The 13,600-nt window shown below is 40.3% G+C and overlaps 1 protein-coding gene across 1 annotated transcript in view; it reads right to left on the reverse strand.

The window, feature by feature from the left end:
- chsy1 (chondroitin sulfate synthase 1) overlaps positions 1-13,600 on the reverse strand; it is a 74,700-nt gene continuing 61,100 nt past the window's right edge. Inside the window, exon 3 of the mRNA XM_031292685.2 lies at positions 1-1,724. Within this exon, the coding sequence (XP_031148545.1) occupies positions 132-1,724 (1,593 nt within the window). The 3' untranslated portion in view covers positions 1-131. The remainder of the gene's footprint in view (positions 1,725-13,600) is intronic.

The raw sequence follows: 13,600 nt of genomic DNA on the forward strand, positions 1-13,600 counted from the left end.
CATATTTTCAAAATATATCCATGTGAAGTCTTTCATTTCAGTAAAAAATAAATTAGGTAGCGAAAACACCACGCAGTGAGCACAGACCGGGTTCAGTTTTCAGTTTATGACAGTCTGCAGCCCGGCTTTTCTCACGCTGTCCTAACTGAGCCGTTATTGCTGGCCAGTCTTCTGAAGCCATGGTCATTCTTCTCCAGCCAGAGCTCGGCCAGCTGCTGGGTGGAGCCGTGCGACGAGGCTTTGGAGCCCAGGCACATCTTATATTGCTTTGCCTCCAGGTTGGGGTCACATATGACGGGGTGGTGAACATGCACTATCCCTGTGTCTGTGCTTCTGAACAACTTGATTCCTGACTGGACAAATTTATTAAAAAGGTCCACATCCTCCAATCCCCACCCCTGTATAGAGGTATCAAAGCCTCCAGCTCGAACCAAGTCTCCCTTGTAAACACAGACAATCCCAAAGCCGTAGTTTCTCCACAGACCTGTCTTGGAGGTAAAGACGTAGTGGTTGTTACTAGGGACCTTCCCAGCATACACCACCTTTGGGTCATACTGGCTGAAGATGATGGGGAAGTAGGTTTGCTCCCCCAGGGCTGTATTGGTCCGACAACGCTTGAGGAAGTCACTGGTGAAGAGCAGATCCACGTCACAGTAGAAGAGCAGTGAATCGTTAGAGAAGTGCAAGGAACCCACTTCCAAAGCCAGAGCCCTGGAGAAGGAGCCGGTGACAGGCTTTATCTCCATCTCGGCCCGGGGATACTTCATGTGATACTCCCTCATCAGCTCCACCTGCTTGACCCGCTCTGTGTTGTTGTCTGTGCTGAAAAGCAGAATCAGCAGCTTGACGTTCTGGTTGGGGATCAGACAGACTCGTTCAAAGTTGGCCATGAAGCGCACAAAGATGTCATAGCGTCCTGACAGAGGTACCAAGATGTTGACTTTCTTCTCTTTCGGTTCCCTTTGGTCCTGGCCAGAGGTAGCCAGCTTGAAGGGCACCAGCATCTTAAGGGAGTTGGACAGAAATGAGAGAGAGTCTGAATCCTTGTTGATGTGGCTGGCCAGCGCTATGGCATCCATCTCCCCCTCCTCTCTGAACTGTATCTGGCTAAAGGTCTGCTGCAGGTAGGCATGCCTCCTCACAGGGACTGTCATGGTCTTTCCTTTGTGCTTCTTGTACAGCAGCAGTAGATCCAGCACATACTCTGCCCCGTATAAAGGATTGACTCTCCGGTAGCCATACTGGATTTCTTTGAAGTCAATGACCCGTCCCCGCGTCTTAGCATTGGCGTTGATCATCTCCATCACTTGCATGATGATGTCATCTAGGGCTTGTCTCTGGGAGGAATCCATCCCGCGGCGGGGCGGCTGACCGTCAGACGATGAGAACAGGTATTTCCCTGTCAGGAACTCCCACTCCAGGACCTCCTCTCTCTGCCGTGGGTGGAAGCGCATAAATGAAGGCGGCATGCCAAGCTGGAGATCCTCTCGACTCGGCTCATTTGCTCCGTAGCGCCCCATCTGAACAATCTCCCGGTGGAGCTGAATGGTTCGGTGGCGCAGGTCTGCGATTTTCCGGCTGAGCATATAGCTGTGTAGGCGATACTGGTAAGGAGGATTCTTGTTTGGGTGGAGAGTGATGGCTCGATGGATCTTGCTGTTATGGAGATCTCGTATGTAGCCCTTCTTATTTGGTTCATAGTTCTCATAGAAGAGTTGCTGCATCTGTGGAGACAGGAGATGGACTGTGTTAGTGCCACTGAGACTAACAACACAGCTTACTGTGACATGACAAATAAATGTACAGGTATGACCAGCAATTGGTTCCCAGCTGCATGCAGACTCATGATGTTGCAAGGAAACGATCTGTGAGCTACAGGGCTTCCATAATCGTTCCATAAAGAGTTTCAACAGGATTTCGGCAGCCAACCCAAACAGTTTTGACCATACTTTAAGAGAGTTCAGAGCAGAGGCCAGAGCGGTGAGAATAAGATGGATTTGAGGTTGTAGTTTACTCGAGTTGACGACAACTATGCTTGTTATCCATCAATGCAACAAAATCTGCCAGTAAGGAAGACAGTGTGAGCAATTTATCAGACTATAAGAATATAAACTTGCAGGAATGCAAAGTCTTCGACTACTATGCCTGCAGTCAACTCCCTGTCCCCTCTTCCTCAACAGCCAGTATGTTTTACAAAGTCATACGAACGGTGGCGTTTTTAGGTGAAAAAAGGTGTTTGGCAACAACTAGAAAAATCAGAAACCAGAAAAATAATAATAATTAATAATTCACGTTTCCCACTGAGATTAACACAGGTGATGATGCGACTGGGAACATAACTCTTTGCCACAATTTGCTGTTATACCCCCGTTTGTATGCACTGTCAATTTGGGTAGCGTCCTGCTGCTTTAATGTTTGGTAATCCTCTCAGAAAGATGCTTGGGATCCTGAAAGCCTGTTCTTGACCTTGTACCATCTCCAGTGTATAATAACACCCACATGAAGCAAAAAAAAGCGTCTTCTGTGACAAGCTGGCAGTTAGCCATTTTAGCCAACCCTTCCACTCTACTAGCAAAACATGTCTGATAGTTAGTCTTCACATCAGCAGCAGAAGGAGGAGGAATGATTACATAGGGCTGTTAGCCAGTTTATTGTAAAAGGTTTGCACCCTCTTTTAACAATGTAAGCCAAAGGACAACTATTAATCAGTCCAACAGTATGTAGCCTCAACTTACTCAAAATAGTTTTGTAGCCTATACATGCTTGTCCTTTAGGAGAAAACAACAAGTCTTCCAAACCATACGACGATATTGGCCGTTTATTCCTACCCTCTAACATGACCCACAGGAGCGTTTCGGTCCTCATATCCAAACCAGAGAATTTTGGTAGAACATCGGCCGCGGTTTAAAACACATTGTTAACAATGTGAAACGGTCGCAGTTTGTTATGTTTAGGCACCAAAGGTTTGGGTTAAAATTAGACGTTACTTCACTTCCATTTACGTTTGTGATGCTGAATGTGACGTGAAGCTTGCCTATTATTTTTAGTTTTAAACTTGTGTTTGTTTGACCCATATACCACCCCCACCCCTAACTCTTTACTTGGACATTTGGTGGTCTTATACTTTGTCACCTTACTCCCTGATTTCCTGCGTCATAATTATTACGGCCACTAGGGGGCACCGCCACTAGAAATATAAAGATGAGTCGTAATTGCTGCTTGAACAAACGACCCATGATAGTGCTTTTCGGGGGAGGACATTCCCGAGATAAAAGTCTGGCATTAATATGTCTTAGGGCTGTACAATTATGGAAAAAATCATAACTCACAAATTATTTTGGTCAATATTGAAATCACCATTATTTAAACACAAATACTCATTGACTTTTGGAAAGATGTTGCATTTATAGAACTTAAAAAACAGTGAAACAGTTAAACAAATATTAGTGAAAACACCTTGAACTGTGAAATTTCCCTTCATTCTTTTACATATACATTCAGAACACAAGAAATTTGATTCATTGCACAGCCACAATTTGTCTACATACTAAAAAAAAATATTTTTTATTCTAGGGATGATGAAGGCTCTCTAAACATTGGTGGGAAATGTATTATTATATTATCAATATCTTATTCATTTTCCATGTGTAAGATTGTTATTATCGATTATTGTATCGTATTGCTATCGGCTATTGGTTATCGTTATTGGCCCTGAAATTCCAAATCGGTGCATCTCTGATCAAAAATACTGCATGCTGCAAGTTTGAAGACACTGAATGTAAACCTTTGTCCTGTAGTCTGCTGATGCTAATTCCACAATAAGGGCCTCAAGGAGAGAGTTGTTCAGTACCCACTGCACAGTCCACTGCTCACAACAAGTAATGCTGCATTCACATGGATTCAGACAGACGGTAAACGGCAGATGGACAACACATTTGGGACGGCACGGGAAAAACAAACAGTCTGACGGAATGGCAGCACAGCAAAACGAAACACGCACAATGATATGTTGCTATGATGATGTATTGTTTACAAAGAATGGAATAAAATATAGTAGATAACATGATTTTGTGTCCATTTTTTATATTATTTCTCTAGTAATGCATGTCGCTTCTTGTAATATCTCTGTAGGATTTCAAGCTATATACAGTAACTCCAATTATAAGCTTCTTGTGGTCCAGATCCCCCATGTTTTCTCCTTGTGTGAGGGAGCTACGTGACATCCGGTTGTAAATTCTGTCACGGAGGAGGGAAAAAAATTAAAATATTTTAACTTTGGAAAACATGCAGTCTACCGCTACTGGTATTCTTTGTCAGCTTCACCTTATTTTTACCGTCCTGCTCTCGTCAACTACCATGATATCTGGTTTGCGGTCTGCCTGAACCCATGTGAATGCAGCATTAGTGAATGAGTGTTTACGGCATACCTGCTGGAGTTTTACAAACCTACTGTTCCTCAAATTGCAGAAGAAGGCTAAAAGTGTAAACACTGGGACAGCTGCTCAGGAGCCGCTGGCAAGATCTCAAACATGGTCAAGAAGGCAGGGTTTGTGTCGTTGCCTCCCAATGAAGGGAGCATCAGAACGGCTGCAGCCTCTAGAAAGTCTTATTTGAGAGGAGGGCTCTGGAATGCAGCCACAAGCCTGATCCCCAGGGAAAGGCCATACGGGGAATAAGACAGGACAGGCTTGAGAGCTATGGAAAATGATACCTAAAGCTGAATACGATCACAGGAACTGCCTGAGTAACTCTTTGCTTTTCCATGGCTTTAGCCTGAATTCCTCTGCACCTAAGAGAGGATAGCATGCCAATCAAAACACACTGTAACATTGTCAGTAATGGAAGTCTTGAAGCTGTGCTTTAGAGGTGATGGTTCAGCCTTTACATCTGAAACCAGACCACTGAATGTGCAACTAACAGAAATGTACGTGTATTGTTCTTTCAAACCGGAAACACTGCCTGCAGTTTTATCTAACAATGTTCATGCGAGTGATGGCTTCCTTGCCCGCTCTCTAACTTTTTAAGTGAACTCAAGGTTGCTAATCAACCATAATAATGCTAATCAACCATACTTATTCATTATTGACAATTACTTTGTTGGCTTTTCATCTATGAATGCTTTAAAATTGTAAATTTGGCTGCTGAACTTTTTGAACAAAATTCCTGGCAGTTAAGGAGTGATGAGTCCGACCCCTGTGGTGGGTGATGTCAAAGAAGGCCTACTCATAAAAGTGCTGACTTCACAGATACCGAATCTCACTACAAACTACATAAAAAGTTGGCAGCCCTGGTTAAAAGGCGTACATCGCTGGCAGCAGGTCATATTAGCTGTCACTAATTACATTCATTCTGTGAGTAAGTTGATGGCAGGTAAAAAACTTTTCCTTATTATTTCAACATTTGTCAGCTTCATAGAGCTATAGTATTTGGATCAAGCAGCTCGTGAAAAATGAGGTCAAATTTAGAACGCCGCACATGTTATATCAATGTGTCAGATTGTAGCTCCGTGCTACCGTCTAGCATAAATCTCCCATGATGCTTTGCGAGATTGTGTTGACGTCTTTCAACCAATGGGAAGGCAGGTCCGTCATACAAAGACTATGTAGTGGAAAAGATAGATCACTCCAGGGAATCCGAGCGAGAACAAAGACTATATAGTGGGAAAGATAGGTCACTTCAGTCTATTACCGTTCTACAGAGAAGAATGTTTTGAGATTTGGCACACATTTGGGCCTTTTTTGAAGAAATGTAAATAGTTTGTCCTTTCATTATGTTATGTTATGTCAAATATATAGGAGAACTGTTTTAGAACATTGCTGTGCGTGTGATTTCAATAAATATGACATTATTATTTTGATTATTGGCATAAGTGAATGTCATGAGGGCAAAAGCATCTGGACTTTTTTTGAAAAAATGTATATATTTAGTCAACTGTATAAGTTATAATGTTTATTTTTTCACAGTGTGACTGCTAATACATATGGGAACTGATTTAGACAGGAGATTGGCCTGGTTTTTATTGCTCTGTGTGTGATATCAATACATATCTGTGAGATTCATGTTCCGTTTTATTTATTTGTCTTTAAGGTCATACAACCTTTTTTTTTACATTCAAGTGACCTCACTGCAGCACAAATATTCTAATAGCCCAGTTTTTCCTGAAAAAAATGATTTTCATAAATTGACTGTAGACAACAGGGTTGATGTTTTACAAGCTTTTTTAGAAAATAAAACCAGACGGACAATGAACTGTAAAAATGACCTCAGGTTCCTTTAAGCTCAGACTGTATCCAGCAGGGTAACACCAGTGATCATCAGCTGACAGCCCATTGGTCAGGATGTTTATGGCTCTCTCCTGTGGCTTCACCATCATTAGCATCCTTCCTAATTACATGACCTCCACTTTTATGGTCACTGATGCAACTTATGACTCCTTAGTGCGATTTCTTCACAGTCATTAAACTCACAACATCCCTGCCCAAACTAGAATGGTTCTCTAACAAGGCAAAGGTAAGTCAGGAGTTATTGCCGAGAGCTGAAGCCTTCATTTCAAACACATCTCTTAGATAGCTCTGGGAGCTGATGGTAAATGGAATGGCTGCACTAAGATCTTTACCCCCAACACTAAACTCATTTTAAATAAGCACTGTTAACACATTATATCAGACCCAACCAGGAAAGGTTTGTGCTCTACATTGAATGCTTAGACACTGGGGCTGGCATTATTTGAACTGTAACCTGGTAAATAAAAAATGTACACACTATAAGTGCAATGGATTGTAGTTTGCCCGAGGAGAGGGTGTTCTTTAAATTCACAATAAACTTGACATATTGATTGCCCTATTGACTTATCAGTAGGACAGTGAGCATAGCCGTGCTGACCTGATAATCACGACACTGAAGAATCTGAGTAGCAGTGTGGGAAAGTACTTTGGGTTTGGGCAACAGAGGCACCAGAAACAAGTGGAGCAGCGTCCACTGTACAGCCGCATCTGGCTGCCTACTTTTTACCACACATCCTCAGAACCCTTGCCAGAAGCTTGTAAAAAGGCCATCACCAAAAGATAGAGACAAGACATGCGGCTGTAGAAGAAAATGAATTACCTAACAGTTTTAGTCTCATTTTATCCTGATATCCTCTAGGCCTGCACGATAAATCGTTATAAAATTGCGATCTCGATTCACCCGTTTGCAATTTAATTTTTAAATGACTTACCATTTATTGAAATCATTTGACATTGACATGTTTTAATTATGTTAAGACATGTTCAAGGAGTTCAGATAGAGCCTGTATCAGGACCATATTTAGTTCAAATATGTGGCCAGTATGTACTTTATTTTTTTTTTTATATCTTTATTTTCTTTATTCATTGAAGCCTCTATGTTAACAGGCTTGTGGGGATGCGCAATGTGCTATAGGTGCAAAACAAAGTCTATGTTTGGTACTGCCAATTTGTTTTGTTTTGTCATGGTTCATGATTGCAATAAACATTACACTTCGTGAGAAAAAAAATCATGGCAGAGAATTGCGATTATCAATTCTAAGCTAAAAAATCATGATTCTTATTTTCCCCCGAATCGTGCAGGCCTAATATCCTCTTTCCTGTTGACTGTAGGGCTGCAACTAACGATTATTTTCATAGTCGATTAATCTGTCGATTATTTTCTCGATTAATCGATTAGTTGTTTGATCTATAAAAATGTCAAAACATGGTGAAAAATGTGGATCAGTGTTTCCCAAAGCCTAAGATGACGTCCTCAAATGTCTTGTTTTGTCCAAAACTCAAAGACATTCAGTTTACTGTCACAGAGGAGAGAAGAAACTAGAAGATATTCACATTTAACAAGCTGGAATCAGAGAAATCTTATTTTTTTTAATAAAAAAATGACTCAAACGATTAATCGATAGTTGACTGATTAAGTTCCTATTGTTTTACCTGATCAACAACGTTTAGTGTCTCCTGATTTAATTAAGTAGGTCTGCCTTTGCTTTAGTTTAGTGTTAAAACAAAGCATGTGCTTGATCACTGTGAGTGAGACCTTTTGTTTAGAGCCTAGGTTGGCTAGGCTAGGTCCAACAGAAACTCACACCTTTACTAATCAAAGCACTTTGAATTAGTTGAAGCAGACAGTGTTGAGTCTATGCAAATCTACTCAGACAGACTTGTGAGTTGAATGTCATCTCAGCTTTTGTTTATTCTGTGGTTTCCTGTAACCTTGCATAAAACCCTGGCTAGAAACGCATTCTGGTCAGAGAGAATCCTACAGCTACTTTCTCCACTGCGCAGTGACTAAAACTCATCTGAACCAGCCACTGAATTGGACCTGAGAGAACGTTTTCTTCTACACGGCCCATTGGCAATGTTTCGGGAGAAGGTTTTCAGTAGAGGTGCAACGATGAATCGATTAATCAATTAGTTGTCAACTATTAAATTAATTGGCAACTATTTTGATAATCGATTAATCGTTTGAGTCATCTTTTTATTAAAAAAAAATATAAGATTTCTCTGATTCCAGCTTGTTAAATGTTAATATCTTCTAGTTTCTTCTCTCCTTTGTGACAGTAAACTGAATATCTTTGAGTTTTGGACAAAACAAGACATTAGGATGTCATCTTAGGCTTTGGGAAACACTGATCCACATTTTTCACCATGTTGTGACATTTTTATAGATCAAACAACTAATCGATTAATCGAGAAAATAATCAACAGATTAATCGACTATGAAAATAATCGTTAGTTGCAGCCCTAGTTTTCAGGATACTGACAGATCTAAAGCCATCATATAAAATGTCACGTCGCACTACAATTCATTTTGAAAAAGTGACAGCCCTACAGCAGACCTACGTATGTTTTATGTTTCATCGTACGTCTCCACTACTCTATAACATAAACCATACTGTTAACCGAGTCAACACAAACTAATGATAATCAAAGCAGAGCAAGAGAAACACTATTATCAAACCAACAACACAGTCAATGACAGAGGATAAAGTTATCTGAAAGTAGCGGGAGATGCCAAACCAATGAAGCCAGCTCAAATCCATGAGAAGGCTCTGTGCTGGGATGACGTTAGTGAAATGAAACCATTATCCTGCAGGGGTTCAGACCCTAAATAAACACAATGCTACACGCCATGCCACGGAAATACCAGTAATCAGGGATTATCTCAGTTTTGGCTTGGAGACTAATTTAAAGTTTGCGTTATTTGGGTTTTGAAAGACGTAGGGATTTACCAGGCAGCGGGGCTCATGAGAAGATACTTTTGAGTTGCTTTATAGTAAATATAGTGATTCTGGAGCTTGACACATATGAAGGACTAAAGGTCAGGCTATCTCAGCATCTGCTGCTTTGATTGTGACCATTCTTTTTAATAATTGGCCTCCTGAGTCCCCTACCTTTATGGAAATGCAGCACTAAATGAGTGGAGTACTTTATGGTTAAAAATGTACTGAATCTTTGGGCATTCCAAGTGTGTTTCTTTGTCTTCCTGTGTTTAATCTGCACGACAATAGGCAGTGCCTGCCTCTGAGCGGGCCATGCAAATCTAATTGGAGACGGCATTATGCTCCTGTAATTGGCTCTTTTGTAAGCGAGGGTGGTCTGTCCAAACAAATTTCTCAACTCAGGGTAAACATTCTCTCACCTAAGACAGCTCCACAATAGGTCTGGTATTGATATGTGTGATGGGACGTGGTTGTACCATCAACAGTCACAATTGTGACACCAGATGACTTCATCAATATTATGCACGTAAGCTGTGGACTGCTGGTGAGTAAGACAGTCCACAGAGAGATCTACACTGGGCTGACCGTGTTTTAATCACATCAGAGGTAGGCTGATTCACATCTGAGCGCCCCCCAACAATTGCTAAAAACATACAGATATTTAACACAAATGTTTACTCCAATACATACAAGAACTACAAACAAAACAGAGTTAAAAATGATTGTTAGTGTAAGAAAGTTAAAAAGTGGAAAAGGTGCTGGTATATTTTATATATATTTCCACCGCATTGTAATATGAAATAAATTACTAAAGGCTGTTTTATGGTTCTGTGCAGGCTCCACGCAGAGCTTTTGCCGTGGCCCACGTAAGTGGCCTGATGTTTATACTTGTGCGCTGGTGTGTGCGTCGAGCCGGCATGTGTGTGTGTGTTAGAGCGAGGGAGAAGTGAGAGAGTGACGGCGATTAGCTTCGGAGCGAGTACCGACTCAAGAGTCATAGTGAGAGAAGCAAAATGTCTCCCCTGTGTTTTCTGACCAAGGTGGGAAATCCGTAGCAGAAAAAGTTAACCCTCTCCTTGATTTCATGTTGTTTATGGAGAAGGAGAACCAGGAAATGAGTCGTGGGGGAAATGCAACGCTACCAAGCCACGGCCGAGCAACGTGCGTCGCTGCGACGTGTAGTTACATTTTTCGAGAGGTGCACGTCAGGCTATGGCGTAGGGTCCGGCGTAGACGCAGAGGGGTCTGCGGGGGTACACCGTCGATTCTACGCAGAAGCATAAAAAGGCCTTAATGTTGAAAAGTCATGGCCTGTATTTTCTCTGCAAAGCCTCATCCAAAAACTGTTGGTCTAAAATGGTGTGGCTCCAGCGCAAACACAATTACAGACTTTATTTACTATAACTTTTCCAGCTGTTATTTCATGTCTGTTTGTGTTTCAACTATAAAATGTATTTATATTTCTATCTGAAACATTTCCAGTAACATTCTGACACCAACAATAGATACTGTGGGTCTAAGGCTTGCACTGCAAGTCACTGGCAATGTGTGCAGGAATGCCTTAGTCCAGTCATAATTAAAGGATAAACAAAGGTTTGAACAAGGGTGAAAAATATAATGCCCATTAACACATACAGTATAAAGCATCTGGCAGTAGAAAAGACTTTGATTCTGAGTCAGCAGAGGAACTGATGAAATAGTGGAAGTTGTGGCATGAATTCATGTGATGGAGCACCAAACAAACAAAGACAAAGTGCAGTTTATACAGGGCCATGGCCAGATTAGTGCTGTGCCATATCGTTTATAACAATGGTTCTCAAGCTTTTTTCAATAATGTACCCCCTTTGAACCGTTTTTTTAAGCCATGTACCCCCTAACAAGCGCAAATAATGTTTCGTAGGGAGAAAAAGTCTATATAAAGAGGAAGAATACAGCGATGTCAGTGATAGATTTACTAAACAACAGCCTTGTAACTGAAAAAAACAAACATTTAAATTCTGATGGAAAAAGGCGACAAAAACTTTTTTTAAAACCCAGACAAAACCTTGGAAAAAGACGGTAGAAAGAAGGATGTCGAAAATAGTAATAAAAACTTCGAAAAAAAAAAAAAAAAAAACACAGTAGGAAGAAGGAAGGCAACACTAGGGCGACAAAAGTGACAAAACAATTCAAATAAGCAACAAACTTTGAAAAAAAGAGACAAAAACTTAGAAAGTATGGAAGAAAGGCAAGAATAGGTCAAAACAAGCGTCAAAACCTTCAAAAAAGGCGACAAACTTCAAAAACAGTGACAGTGACAAAAACCCGACAAACTTGGAGAGAAAAAAAAGACCGTAGAAGTAACTACAGCCTTGTAACTGAAAAACATTTTGCAAAAGATGTCATGTACCCCCTGCAGTCCTCCAAAGTACCCCTAGGGGTACACGTACCCCCATTCGAGAAACACTGGTTTACGGTGTAGTTTTTAATATAATAAAACAATAATATCATAATAATAGCAATATTCCGACTTGTTGACTTGATATCGTCATACCATTATGCAACAACATTCAACAAGCACGGCTGAACGCAAAATTGCTACCGGCTCCACTGGTTTACCATCGATCATTGTCCTGAGTTCACGTCAATTCATAATGGAGGAAGATCCCGGAGCGTGTCTATCGTCTGTTTCCACGGACCAATTTCACTTCAGAATGATAGCAAACCACTAAATCTACTAAATGTTGTTTTAGAGAAAATATCAAGATATATATTGCGGCACAGCCTAAAAACAGAAAGGGGAAAAACAACAAGAACAAAACATTGGTATCGGCTCTCTGCGAAATTATTTTAATCGGTTATAGGTCCAGAAAATCTCATCCCTATGAAGAACCTCAAAATTAAAATAACTTTCAAAAAGTTTTTTTTACTGATTGTATGTATCAAAATCTTTCGAATGAATACAAAGAACACTGGTTAAAAAAATTGAATTTTCCTTTCTTGTAATCATCATCAGTTAAGGGGCTAACTGTTAAAACAGAGCCATTCCACGTCCAACATTATTTATTAAATAACAAAAAACTATGCTGACAGATGTTTATCTTTTCCAAATCGTTTTTCAGGAACATTGAAGCAGTGTGCGTAAGCAGGCTGTGGAGAAATACCCACAGGGAAATGCCGCAAGCACTGACATGGTTCTGCCAGTTCACTGCAGCACAACCAAACGGAATGCAAAATTGTGAAATTCTGGGCTGATACCGATACAGATGTTTTTTTTTTTTTTTTTTTTTTTTACCCTTTTGTGACAGGGAATCAAAGAAATCATCATTAGAAAAAAATAACTTTTTGGGAGAAGATTCATAAAGCAATTCAAGATATGTGTAACTGTACTTTTGAGTTATGCCCTATGTTATATTTGTTGAATTATGATGTGGAAAGTAAGTTTCCCTATACAAGAAAATGTGTGTTTACAATGTTTTCCTCCTTTGCCAAAAAATGTATACTTACTACATGGATTTCCCAGTCAGGACCCACATTGGATCAATGGCTGGAGCAGATAATAGACTTGTTGCCCATTGAACAAATTACAGGTAAACGGCATTCAAGACTGCAAGATTTCTTATCCACATGGTCCTTAGTACTGAATTATATAAAGACTATAAAATGATGAATTCACATTGAATAATGGATAACTCACAGATTGTGGTAGCGTAGGATTATTATTATTTCTTTTTATTTATTTTTTTTTTTTTGTGTGTGGTTGTGTTTTGGAGTATGTCTTGTATGTTTAGTGTTTAGTTTTTGTGTGTTAAATTGTGAATAAAAAATTAAAAAAAAGAGAAAAAAATAACTGAACTGTTTTAAAGTCATAAATCCCTTCATTACACTATCTTTGAATGAACACAAATTGAATAATACAAATGTATTAAGCAACCTTTAATATATCCTTCTTTCAGATTAAACATAAGCCCTTTTAGCCTGCTGTACAACTAACGTTACCTACTCAATGCCAATAATCTTTCAGTAAGCTACATTAATGTGTGTTGCCACGACCTTTCTCAACGCTGTGGTTATCAAGCACTGAATCTTGCTGGTGGCAGTTTATGTCGATAATCTTTCTCCGACACGGAATAATACTTCCACATGGCCGCCTTTTTCCTTCACTGTAAACAAACTACACGTGCTAATGGCACACATTGACCTCTTACGTCATCCATGCAGCACTGTGTCCAGTCAGTGACTTCTTCTACGAATCAGCAGCTACAGTAGCAGCATAATACTAGCAGACAGTTGTCTGAGTCCGACCGGCCACTGCCATCGGTGAAAGCCATCTTATTTGCCGATAGCAGTCATTGAGGCGTAAGCATTGTATAATCATACTGTTAAGTAGCACAA

The sequence above is a fragment of the Sander lucioperca genome, chromosome 3 (assembly GCF_008315115.2).
Source record: "Sander lucioperca isolate FBNREF2018 chromosome 3, SLUC_FBN_1.2, whole genome shotgun sequence".
NCBI classification, from domain to species: Eukaryota; Metazoa; Chordata; class Actinopteri; order Perciformes; family Percidae; genus Sander; species Sander lucioperca.